The 13073-nt window shown below is 44.7% G+C and overlaps 1 protein-coding gene across 1 annotated transcript in view; it reads right to left on the bottom strand.

Moving 5' to 3' along the window:
* Positions 1 to 3227: 3227 nt before the first annotated feature.
* Positions 3228 to 13073, bottom strand: part of Fam171a1 (family with sequence similarity 171 member A1) — a 99035-nt gene continuing 89189 nt past the window's right edge. Inside the window, exons 6-8 of the mRNA XM_069990419.1 lie at positions 8589 to 8705; positions 6575 to 6689; positions 3228 to 4923 (exon numbers count right to left, since the gene is read on the bottom strand). Of these exons, the coding sequence (XP_069846520.1) occupies positions 3234 to 4923; positions 6575 to 6689; positions 8589 to 8705 (1922 nt within the window). The 3' untranslated portion in view covers positions 3228 to 3233. The remainder of the gene's footprint in view (positions 4924 to 6574; positions 6690 to 8588; positions 8706 to 13073) is intronic.

The following is a 13073-nucleotide window of genomic DNA, read 5'->3' on the forward strand; positions in this document are numbered from 1 at the left end:
GAAAACGAAATTTCTTCTGGAATAGGCTGACAACTCCTACACTAACCAGGCCAAGGAGGAAGATAAATGAACAGTTTCAAATCTGCAGTGATTGTATGCTCTCTCTAGAGAATTCAAGTCCCACAATCAGTGCTGGCACTCTGAGGGGGGAAATGTTAACTTCTGGGCCCCATTCTGAACAACTCTAAGACAAATGGAAATTCATCGGTGGCAGAAGCAATCTCCCCTTGGTAAGCCCACTTGCCTTGTCTTTCTAAGTTCTTGGGATGTTGTGGCCATTGTAGGCTGCTCCAATGGCGTTCACATCCAAGTTCATCTCAGAAAAGGAGCACAGTCAGCAAAGCAGGCCCTCACCCAAGCCCGGCCAAGTCCAGCCTCCCAAAGCTCACTTCGGACTTTTTGTTAATTAATTGGAGTTAAGTCTCATGGGCTTTCCTGCCAGGACTGGCGACTTTGAACCTGTATCCTCAGGTATCAGCTTCCTGAGTAGCTAGGATTATGGGCATAAGCCACTGGCACTCAGCCTTTTTTTTTCTTTACTGGGTACTGGACTTGAACTCAGAGCCTGGGCCTTGTCTTTTAGCTCCTTCTCTGAAGGCTGGTGCTCTACCAATTGAACTACAGCTCTTCCAGTTTTTTTTTTTTTTTTTTTTTTTTTGTCGGTTGTGGGTCTTGAACTCTGAGCCTGGGCGCTGTCCCTGAGGTCTTCAGCTCAGGGCTAGCGCTCTACCGCTTGAGCCACAAGGCCACTTCCAGTTTTCTAGTCTCACATATTTTCTGCCCAGGTTGTCTTTGAACCATGACCCTCAGATCTCAGCCTCCTGAGTAGCTAGGATTACAGGTGTGAGCCACTGGTGCCCAGCTTGTTTTTTGTTTTTTGTCAGTCCTGGGGCTTGAACTCAGGGCCTGGGCTCTGTCTCTGAGCCTCTTTGTGCTCAAGGCTAGTGTTATACCATTTGAAGCACAGTGTCACTTCCGCTTTTTCTGTTTATGTGGTACTGAGAAATCAAACCCAGGGCTTCATCATGCTAGGCAAGCACTCTACAACTAAGCCACATTCCCAGCCCTACTTCCAGGTTTTGTTGGTTAACTGGAGATAAGAGTCTGATGAACTTTCTTGCCCAGGGTGGATATGAACTGTGTTCTCACATCTCAGCCTCTTGAGTAGCTAGGATTACAGCTATGAGTTACCTAATTTGATTCTGGTGATCTTAATAAGTCCTTGTTGCAATATAGTGAATAATAAACATAAAACAAGTTTTTTTTTAATAAAGTACAGAATTTTCTCCTTATCTGAAACACCACAAAACAGTATCTCGAGTACTTGAGTGAAATTAAAACAAACATGAATTGTAAGGATTTTTTTTTTTTGGTCGTGGGGCTTGAACTCAGGGCCTGAGTGCTGTCCCTGAGCTTCTTTGTGCTAAAGGTTAGTGCTCTACCACTTGAGCCACAGTGCCACCTCTGGCTTTTGAATGACTAACTGGAGATAAGAGTCTCACAGGGACTTTTCTGCCCAGGCGGGCTTCAAACCAGGATCCTCAGATCTCAGCCTCCTGAGTAACTAGGATTGTAAGTATGAGCCACCGATGTCTGGCGATTTTTTTCTTCCTAATAATGGATCTTTTAAGCCTAGTGGAAAGTCTTATGTGTGTCTAATGTGTTTAGAGTACCAACAATCACATTTCAGCTTGTTAAGGAATGAATCCCAAAGTCTTCAGGACAATTCTGCAACAGATAATAATGGATAATAATGGATTAAAGAATGAATTAAAAACGATAAATATACAGTTTTTCTTTTTTTTTTCCCCAAGTTTATTTGAGTTTTCATTTTTTTGGATAATCAAGCAGCTCTTTAGGGAGAATGCGCAGAAGAGTCATTCTGGCACTTTCGGATATATAAGATTCAGTTGTCACATTCTGTCCCCTTGCTCAGTCCATCTCTTGTGTTTGGCAAGCAAGACGGGCCCATAGGATTCCAGAGTTAATACGTAACCCTATATACAAACAGCCAGGAAACCCATCATGGTGGCTATTGGCCAAAGGAATGGAGGAGGGGAGGGCCTCTCTAAAGTGACCTCTAGTCTATCTTAGCTAAACAGAACCCACATTACACATAATAACTAGAGAGTACACTGCATTGAAATGGGGGCACGCTCAGCACAAATGGCACCTGGCAAGCATGCAATTCAAAGAAAAGGGGTATCATTGAATAACTTTATAGAAAATTCAGGCAGTTCAATTAAAGGGTGTAAGAAAAACAAGACCAAAAATAACAACAACAACAACAACAAAGTGAGGGACTGTCTGTTGTCACTGTAAAAAAGGCACTTGGAGTTAATAGGACCAGAATTGAAAGACTCTTTAAACTGATAAAAAAACCAAAAACCAAAAAACAACTCAGTGCGATTTCATTTTAAAAGGCTTGGATGTTTAGAGACGATGCTTCCGAGTTCCTGAAGAGAAGAGCCTGAAGTAAAACCACTGAGAAGTAGAACAGATTCAAATGAGGGAATAAAAATCTTACCACGAAATTGTACTTAAAAAAAAAAAAAAGACAAAACGAATAAACCAAAAACAACAACCAAAAAAACCCTCCAAAAAGCAAAAGCGAATCTCCAAAAGAAATCTAACCAAAGCAAAAAACCAAACACAAAGAAAAGAAACAAAAAACACCCCCCCCAAACAACAACAACAAAACAAACCAAAGCAAAAACAAAGCCTACCCAGCAGCAATGCATAGCTTTCCTTTGCGATAATGGCGATCTTGGGGACAGGAGCGTCCTGCTTATTTCCCAGTAATAGCTTCATTGTTGCATTATCATGAGAAAATGGATTCAAGCAATGCAAAAAAGAAAGAAAGAAAAGAAAGAGAAAAAGAGAAGAGTTTCATCTGTTCCCAGAATCTGAGGGAGGACTGAGGTGATCCTTGGAGCACAGGAACAGGGTGCTTGGTTTGTCAGCATACCAGGCATGACAGGTCAAGTCCGTGGAAAAGACATTCCCACACTTCTCTCCCAGCCACCACCCAGGAAGGGCAGCATGCATCAGAGATCCTGTATTCTGAATACTCCTTTGAGTTCCTTTCTACCATCGTCGCCGCAGCGTCAACGTGGTGAATCAACCCATCCATGCTTGCGTTGGTCCGGCTTCCTTCACAAACAGGTACGTGCTTCTGTAAGAAAGGATATTTGGCAATTTTATATTCCACAGCTGGGTGGCTTAGCGAGGGCTCATTTGATGTTAAAGGCCATCAGGGGTCTCTCCTCTCGTTTCTGCCAGGGGCTTTTCTTATCTTCTCCTTGGTCATCGTCATCATCATCCTCTTCGTCGTCATCACGAGCAGATCTTCTGTGTTGAGGGCTGGCTAATGGCTCCTGGGGGCCATCTACAGTTCGTTTGGTTGTCTCCTCCTGCAGGCTGGGCAGCTGCCCCCCACTCCTTCGACTGGAGCCTTCCAGTAAACATCGCAGTGTACTGTCCTCCGGGGTGCACACAGTGGTCCCACACTCACTGCCGCTCTGGTCTACGTCATCCAGATACACGAGCTGCGTGTAGGTGTTGCTGTCCTGGGTCCTGGATTCCTTCTGCTGGTGCTCCTGGACGGGTGGGTGGCCTTGCTGGAGAGACAAAGGGTCACCCCTTCCCTTCCGGGCAGATTTTGGTTCATTCATATCCACACCAGAGTCTAAACTGGCATCGTTACTTCCATTCCTTCCAGCTCTTTGGAGATCAATGTAGGAGTGTCTAACGTGAGCATTGGACCTTCCATCCAGGGAGACAAACCACGCCCGGGGGTGTGGAAGTGGCTTTCCACCACCAAGTTCCATCAGAGCCTTTTCAGTCAGGAGCTGCACCTCGCTGTTCATCTGAGCCAAAGCTGCATCATTCAGAGATGCCGGGATGGACAGAGACTCCGACATAGCTGTGTTCTGAGGGCTCCACTCTCTCGAGCCCGTCTCCTGCAGGTGTTGCTGAGAGATGGCCTGGGAAGACAAAGGCTGACCCTGCATCTGAGAGGTCGGGTGGGGGAAGAGCCCTGCATGGGGGTTGGACAGCTCCGCCTGGAGTCTTCCGATCTCCAGCTGCTGGTCTGCGGGGACCACCAGAGGCTGGCTGACATACGAATGGTCCCCTGGAAGTTTCATATAATGAGCAGGGATGACCAACGCAGGCAAGACTTTCCTGTAAACGCTGTCATTGACCTGATCCACGGAACTGCAGCAGATCAACTGGCCTGGCCGTGGGAAAGATGTGGGTCTCTCCAGGTGATCGACTGATCGCGACATCATACATTCAGTAGGTCTGCGGTCCAGCAGCTGTTCTTTTTCAGGGGACGAAGGCGCGGGGTACATAGGTTCCTGAATGGTGAGTTTGCTTCCTGTGGATGCTGAGTTGTCTCGGTCCTGCTTTTCAAATAAAGGCTGGGACAGCATCGCATTGTAACTAGCCCTGTAGTCATCATTGCCAGAAGACTCGTAGCTTTCTCTTTCCAGAGATTTTCTTGCCTTTAAGGGAAAAATCTCCACGGATTTGTGATACTCTTTCCCTAGCGTCCCACTTGGCGTCAGGTTATCAAAGGATGCTTGGCTTTTATCCTCTTCTTTATGGGAGAGCAGTTCCTCTCGTGAGCTAAATTCTTGTGAGGTACTATAGGAGAGTTTTAGCATGGGTGTATGCAGGTCCCCCTCTCCATTTGGGGACATCATTTCTAAATGGGCCCCACCCAGCAGCTCCTTTGTCCCTGGGGCCTCTGGGCGGCCATGACTGGAGACGGACAGTGGACCGGGAAACTCTGATGCCCGTCGAGAAAACAGTAAGTTGATATGGGACATGGATGTTGACTGGTCCCTTTTAGAACTCTCAAGGGTTGCAGGAAGCTGTAGTTTTCTATGATGCTGACGGGGTTTCAAGCACTTCCTCCTGCGACCAACCAAAGACAGGATTCCAACTGAGATTAGGGATGCTCATGATGGCCAAGTATCATGTTTCAGATAAAAATCCTAATTTCCAACCTCCACAAGGCTAAACAAAATACAGCAGATCAGCAGCCTCTTCAGTCAATATACTCAACTTTAAACTATTATCACATAATCTGGTAATTGCATCATTAGGCTTTTTTTAAAAAAGGATATTGGAGATAGAACTTAGAGCCTCATGCTTTCTAGGCAGGGGCTCTATTATTTGATCTATACTTCCAGCTTGACTTTTTACTGATTATTTTGGAGATAGAGGCTCATGGACTTTTCTGCCTGGGCTGGCTTCCAGCCATAATCCTCTAGATCTCAGCCACCTTATATAGCTAGGATTATAGATGTGAGCCAATGGCACCCAGCAATAATAAGTTTTCTTACGAACTGAACAGGCAGGGCATCAAATGGAGAATCATCCTGCTTAGATCACAGAGTATCATCTCTCTCTCTCTGTCTGTCGGTCATGGGGTGTGAACTCAGGGTTTAGGTGCTGTCCCTGAGCTTTTTCAGTTAAGGCTAGTGCTCTTCCACTTGAGAACCATAGCTTCACTTCCAGTTTGCTGGTGTTTAAATGGAGATAAGAGTCTCATGGGGACTTTTCTGCCGAGGCTGGCTTCAAACCATAATCCTCAGATCTCAGCTTCCTGAGTAGCTAGGGTAACAAGCCTGAGCCACAACCAGTTTTGAGGGATATTCTGAGTCCTATGACAATTGCCCAACTGTTACAACTCCCATTCTAGGCCTGCTATGTATAAGAATGCCTGTGTATCCTACTGATTTATCTGGATCACATATTTGAGTTCTTAGATATCCTTTCATGAGAAGAAAACACAACCCAATTTAAGGAGAAAAAAAAAAACCAAACCAAACAAACCATGTCCCTACCAATGCTTCTGTACTCAAACTGAGTAAGAAATCCCAACTTAAAAAAAGATATTTCAGTGGGTGCTGGTGGCTCATGCCTGTAATCCTAGCTACTCAGGAGGTTGAGATCTGAGGATTGCTGTTCAGAGCCAGCTCAGGCAGGAAAATCTATCTTATCTCCAGTTAAGCACCAAAACAGTTGGAAATGTTGGAAATGGTAGAGAGCTAGCCTGGAGCAAAAAAATTTCAGCGACAGTGCCCAGGCCTTGTGTTTAACCCTAGGACACACACACACACACACACACACACACACACACACACACACACACACACACACACAGTCGGCTGCCAGTGGTGGCACACACACACACACACACACACACACACACACACACACACACACAGACGGCTGCCAGTGGTGGTATATGTCTATAACCCTAGCTACTCAGAAGGCTGACCTTTGAGGATCACAGTTCAAGGTTAGCCTGGGCAGGAAAGTTCATGAAACTCTTATTTACAATTAACCACAAAAAAGCTGGAAGTGAGATGTGGCTCAAGTGGTAAAGCACTATCCTTGAGCAAAGAAGTGCAAGGATAGTACTTAGACCCTGAGTTCAAGCCCCAGGATGGGCACATGTGCACGCGTGCGCACACACATACACACACACAAACACACACACACACACACACACACACACACACACACACATGATATTTCCAAAATAGTAACACTTTACCTGCAATAGTATAAAAGGAGACACAGCAAAACCAACAGAATGAAAGCCATTCCTCCTAGAATGGCCAAAAGAAACACCGTGTGGTATGTGGTAATGTCTTGCGTGGTGACAGGCCCTACAAAATCAGAAAACAGCATTGTAGAATTCTGAACCTCTTTAAATAAAAACTGGAAGATCAGCTGAGAAGGTCATGCTTAGTCTTACTCTTCCTGACTCAGCCAGATGAGAGTACATACCCCTTAGGCAATGAGCTTAATGGTACTACATTTTCATTCCATGATTAACATGTTATCCTTCCATGATATCACAAAAGCTTCAATGGCCCATAGCACTCAATACCTAAATATCAAACGCTGTTGTACCCACCTGGTAGGATGCTCAGCATTGTAAATGCATAATCTTTTTATTTATTTATATTTATTTATTTTGCCAGTCCTAGGGCTTGAACTCAGGGCCCCACCACTGTCCCTGAGTTTGTTTTTGCTCAAGGCTAGTGCTCTGCCACTTGAGCCACAGCATCACCTCCGCCTTTTTCTGTTTATGTGGTACTGAGGAATGGAACCCAGGGCTTCATACATGCTAGGCAAGTACTTCACCAGTAAGCCACATTCCACCCCAAGCATGATCTTTTTTTTTTTTTTTAATTTTTTTATTGTAAAGATACTATACAGAGGGTTACAGTTACATGAGTGAGGTAATGAGTACACTTCCTCTTGAACATTGTTACCCCCTCCATTGTTTTCCCCCTACCATCCCCTCCCTCCCTCCCTTCCCCAAGGTTCTTTTTTTTTTTTTTTTTTGATTGTGATTAAGTGATTACTTAATTTCCGGAAATTCACAGTATTGTGGAATAATGATGCTCATTTAAAGTCACAAGTTCATTCTAACTTTCCTGGAGCAAATTGTCTATCACAGTCTGTAATATATAACGGTGCTCATATGTTATATACCATATACCAAGCATGATCTTTTATAAAAGAAAATAAATACATGGTAATCTAATTCTTACAATCAGGAGATGGTCTGAGTATGTGAGGATTTTATATACAGGAAAAAAAATCACAAGATTTTTAGTATAGATTAAAAAAAAAAAAAGACGACTTAGCTAGGACCAGCCTCCATCCTTTCAGTGACTTTGGGAGTCTTAAGTGTTAAGTCCAGCGATAATCCCATTGCTAAAATATTTGCAACTTTTATTGAACAACTGTCTTCATGGTTCATTTGCAAGAGGCACCCCTTGATGGTAACACTTGTGGACTTTACTCCATCACCCACTTTGATCATCAGGTTTGGATGTTCTTGACTTTCAGATGTGGATAAAAGAAAAATCAAAGGTATATCCCTTACCACATAAAGTTTTGACACCAAGAAAGAGATTTCCCCAGGGCAGGCAGTGCTGGACTAATAACAGGAGTCATCCCTGGAAATAATTTTCCTATGATACTGATTTTGAAAAAAAAAAACCCACCAAAAAACAATTCTGGAATACTAAGATAATACAGATTTAAAAAAAAAAACCCAAATCAACCATATACATTTAGTAATGTTCCTAAGAACTAGGTATGAATTCACATTTCCCAAGTTGAGCTTACTCTTTTTTGACACAAAAGCAATTGGTCTATGTTTAAGCCTTTGATCAATGACAAACTGGGCAGGAACCCTGCTCTCCTCCCCACAGGTTCTCTTACACCAAGCCACAGCTGTTTCAGGAATTAGAGAGGAGGTCTCAGCCGCCCCTGAGGGCTCTTGATTAAGAATTCCCTATGGCAGCTGGCTTGAGCAAAACAGGAATAGAAGACAGGACTATTCTCCATGCATTATTCTTATCCTAGATGGAAAAGTTACAACCAGAACACCCCACCCCCACAAAATACTCCTCCCCTCACTCCATCATTAGGTTTCCAGATTTAACTGTTTTTGAACAGAAGGTGATCTGAAACCATTTCCCAAAGCATGCTTAACCAGAATCCTGGAAGCAATCAATCCCCATCATCACCAGTGTTAGCTCTGTTACCTGGGATGGGAGGAGACATGGCTGCTACCCAGTATCCCAGCTGGGGGGCAATGTACGTCCACGTCAGCTGGGTGCCTTCTTGGTGCACCAGACCTAGGCCGCTCTTCAGCCACGTTCCTGTGGGATTCAGAAAAGAACTTCAGCTGTATGCATACTAAACTCCTGTTTAAAGCTTAAGTCACCTCAAATGTCAAATTTATAGCTCATGTTGATAAGCCCGGATAATCAAATTTTCATCTAGGGATCGCAAACAATCAAAATGCGCTGCAATTTCCTTTAAGGAAAAATAGGGAATGGTGTTAAGAATTTCTTAGTGCCCGGAGCTGGTGACTCATGCCTGTACTTCTAGCTGCTCATGAGGCTGAGATCTGAGGATCAAAGTTTGAAGTCAGCCTGGGCAGAAAAGTCTGTGAGACTCCATCTTCAATTGACCATGAAAAGGCTGGAAGTGGGTGTATGACTCAAGTGGTAGAGCACCAGTCTTTTTTTTTTTTTTTTGGTCAGTCCTAGGGCTTGAACTCTGGGCCTGGGCTCTGTCCCTGAGCTCTTCAGCTCAAGGCGAGCACTCTACCACTTGAGCTACAGTGCCACTTCCAGTTTTCTCGTGGTTTATTGGAGATAAGAGTCTCACAGACTGGCTTTAAACCTGATCCTCAGAGCTCAGCCTCCTGAGTAGCTAGAATTACAGGTGTGAGCCACCAGCACCCAGCTTAGAGCATGTCTTGAGTAGTGAAAGCTGAGAGAAGTACAGGGCTCTGAATTCAAGCCCCAGTATTAGCACACATACACACAAAAGATTTCTTTGCTTTCCCAACCAAATTAGTTTCAGTCACTTTATCAAACAACAGATAATTTTTTCAGCAGAAGTTTTCAGAGTTTAGAAAATGGGAGTACCATTAGGCCTGGTGGAAGTGAAGAGGTGGAGAACTCTGAGCTGTTTATAATTGTGTGTGTGTGTGTGTGTGTGTGTGTGTGTGTGTGTGTGTGTGTGTGTGTGTGTGTGTGTGTGTGTGTGTGTGTGTGTGTGTGTGTGTGTGTGTGTGTGTGTGTGTGTGTGTGTGTGTGTGTGTGTGTGTGTGTGTGTGTGTGTGTGTACCAGGGCCTCATGATCTCACTTGACTTTTTCCCTCAAGACTGGTACTCTAATTCTTGAGCCACATCTTCATTTCTAGCTTTCTGCTGGTTCATTGGAGATAAGAGTTTCTGGACTATTCCATTCAAGCTGGCTTTGAACCAAGATCTTGAGATCTCAGCCTTCTGAGTAGCTACAATGACAGGTGTGAGACATCATCACCCTGCTGTTTATAATCTTTATTTCAAGCCCTCTATCACTTGAGCCACAGCACTACTTCCAGTTTTTTGGTGGTTAATTGGAGATAAGAGTCTCACGGACTTTCCTGCTCAGGTCGGCTTTCAACTGTGGTCCTCAGATCTCAGGCTCCTGAGTAGCTAGGAATAGTGAGCCATGGGCACCGAGCCAATATGCAAATGAGCCAATTTCTTACCTTAATCACAGACTATGTCACTACTGCTTAGGAAAGTTCTGTTGTTTGGTTTTGATGCTGGAGTTAGAACCCAGTGCCTCATGTATGCTAGGAAAGCACTTTACTATTCAACTGCACCTCTAACCTTGTCCTTTTTTTTTTTAAATCTATCTATCTATCTATCTATCTATCTATCTATCTATCTATCTATCTATCTATCTATCTATCTATCTATCTATCTATCTATCTACTATATTCCATCTTTGCAAATTCTGACCCAGGAAGCCTGGCTTAGGAAAATTCTTTTTTTTTGGGGGGGTCCGGTCATAGAGCCTGAACTCTGGCCTGGGCGCTGTCCCTCAGCTCTTCAGCTCAAGGCTAGTGCTCTACCACTTGAGCTACAGTGCCACTTCCAGTTTTCTGGTGGTTTATTGGAGATAAGAGTTTCACCAACTTTCCTGCCTGGGCTGGCTTTGAACTGTGATCCTCAGATCTCAGCCTCCTGAGTAGCTAGGATTACAGGCGTGAGCCACGGATGCCTGGCTTTTTTTTTTTTTTTTTTTTAAATCTTGCACTGTAAAGGTGATATACACAGGGGTTACAGTTACATTAGTCAGGTACTGAGTATATTTCTTTTTGAACAATGTCACCCCCTCCCTCATTTCCTCCCAGTTTATTCCCTCCTAACTCCTCTCCCACATTGTATATTCTTTAAAAAACCTTTTACTTGGTTCTGATGTTAGGAAACATTGCATAAGTGAAAGTCTGTGCTCCATCTTCAGTTACTACTTTAACTATCATTTAACATTAACAAACACCTGCCACATATTACCTGTCATTGCACAACAATCCTACAGAGCAGGCCTTGGTTTCTCCTTTTAGATGAAAATATGGAAAATTGGTGATCACAACATTTAAAGTCCTTATGGAACTAGAAAGCCCAAAGGAGCTGGCTCTAAGTCTGACTGATCTCAAGCTTGGGGTTATTTCTTCTACTGTGTTATGCAGTGTTCCCACAAACCTTCCCAGGGTCTGATGACTTTGCAAAGCTTGTGGGAGAGGATTCACTGACAGAGATGAATTTGAACAAGGTTGCTGAGCTGTTTCCTAGCCCCAAATGGAGGGGCTTGGTTCACCTGGCTCACTCACAGAGGCAGATCATCTGAGGCTGGTGATGGTAGCTGTAGGCAGAGGCCAAGGTGAGGCAGGCTAAACCCTCCCAAGGTTTGTGTACACCCACCCTGAACCACCTGCATGGAGATGTGCTGCCCATCCGAGAGGCCTGGCACAGCCCACGTTGCTTTCACAATCGTCAGCCATCAAAACAACCACGTGCGGGACTCTGAGATACCAGAAACATCTATGGGCTACGTGCACCAAATATTTTACTCCTTGGTCTCTCGATCCCAGGTGCATACATTTCAGATGTTTTCTGCAATGGTGGATATTTTTTTTCCCCCTGAAGAAAGAAACAATACTTGGGCTGCTTCTAGGCACTAACGGTTGCCATAGCAACATTCAAATTGCTATGGCAGTGGGTGGAAAGGTGCTCTGGTAATGCTGCCTAGGATCGCACAATGCTCTCTTCTGCTTAGAAGGGAGCAAGCAACACAAAGGGGGAAGGAGAAGAGGCCAGTCCCCAAGAGCTTCGTGGTTCTCTAGCTTTCCCAGGAAACAGGCTTGATCATGGCTCCAGATGATTTTGGTTCAAGTTAGAAAATAGAGACAGAAGACAGCAGCCACATTAAAAATGGTTCTTTGCTGGATGCCAGTGACTCATGCCTGCAATCCTAGCTATTCAGGAAGATGAGATCTGAGGGATCATGGTTCAAAGCCAGACTGGGCAGGAAAGTCTGTGAGACTCTTATCTCTAATAAACCACCAGTAAACCAGAAGTGGAGCTGTGGCTCAAAGCGATAGAACGCTAGCCTTGAGCAAACAGCTCAGAGACAGTGCCCAGGCCCTGAGTTCAAGCCCTTTGACCAGCCAAAAAGGGGGTAGGGGTTGTTAGCTAAGAAAGTTTACCAGAAGTAGAGAATGGATTGCTTTCCATTGCTTCCTTTTCTCCTATCCAGTTTTCCTTCTCCCCTGCCCTCCTCTTTCTCTTCTCATACACTTAACATACTTTACCCACTGCTACTGGTGCTTCCAATAGCTCCACCCACCACAGGCAGTGTGTCCATGGACCAGCCAAAAAGCAGCCAGGCATTCATTGGTTTGCAGTTTTCCCCAGATTAGATGCTTGACTCACTGCCTTTCAAATGGGACAGATAATAAACAGCACCCAGAGGATGCTGAGTACCACTTCCTGCTCATTCCTGAGCAAACCACCAACTCCATCCCGGGGTTGCTCTTACCTTATACAGCACAAGGGCACCCACTGACACAGACTTCAAATTTCCTCAGGCTACACTTGGAAAAGCTGAGTGACTGGAAAGCGCCCCATGTACCATCTGGTGACAAGGCCCCAGGTCCAGCCTGGACGACCCACAGTTCCATGCTGATAGAAGCCAGAAAAGCCAACAACTAAGAAGATACAACTGTTAGCCAGGCATTGGTGGCTCAGGCCTGTAATCCTAGCTACTCAGGAGGCTGAGATCTGAGGATCGAGGTTCAAAGCCAGCCCAGGCAGGAAAGTCTGTGAGACTCTTACCTCCAATAAACCACCAGAAAACTGGAAGTGGCGCTGTGGCTCAAGTGGTAGAGCGCTCATCTTGAACTGAGGGACAGTGCCCATGCCCAGAGTTCAAGCACAACAACAACAACAACAAAGATATAACTGTAGGGGGGAGGGGGGAGAAATTGTGACACTTGGGGTGACAATGGGATGAATTCAGCTTTGTGTGTATATGTGTGTTTGCTGGTACTGGGCTTGAGCCTAGGACCTCTCATGCTCTTGCTCATCTTATTTGTTCAAGGTGGATGTTCTACCATTTGATAGTCACCCACCAACCTAGATAACAGTCTCTCAGATTTATCTTCCCAGGTTGTCTTTGAATCA

This window comes from Dipodomys merriami, unplaced genomic scaffold (genome assembly GCF_024711535.1).
Source record: "Dipodomys merriami isolate MVZ:Mamm:240054 unplaced genomic scaffold, mDipMer1.0.p SCAF_4, whole genome shotgun sequence".
Classification (NCBI taxonomy): Eukaryota; Metazoa; Chordata; class Mammalia; order Rodentia; family Heteromyidae; genus Dipodomys; species Dipodomys merriami.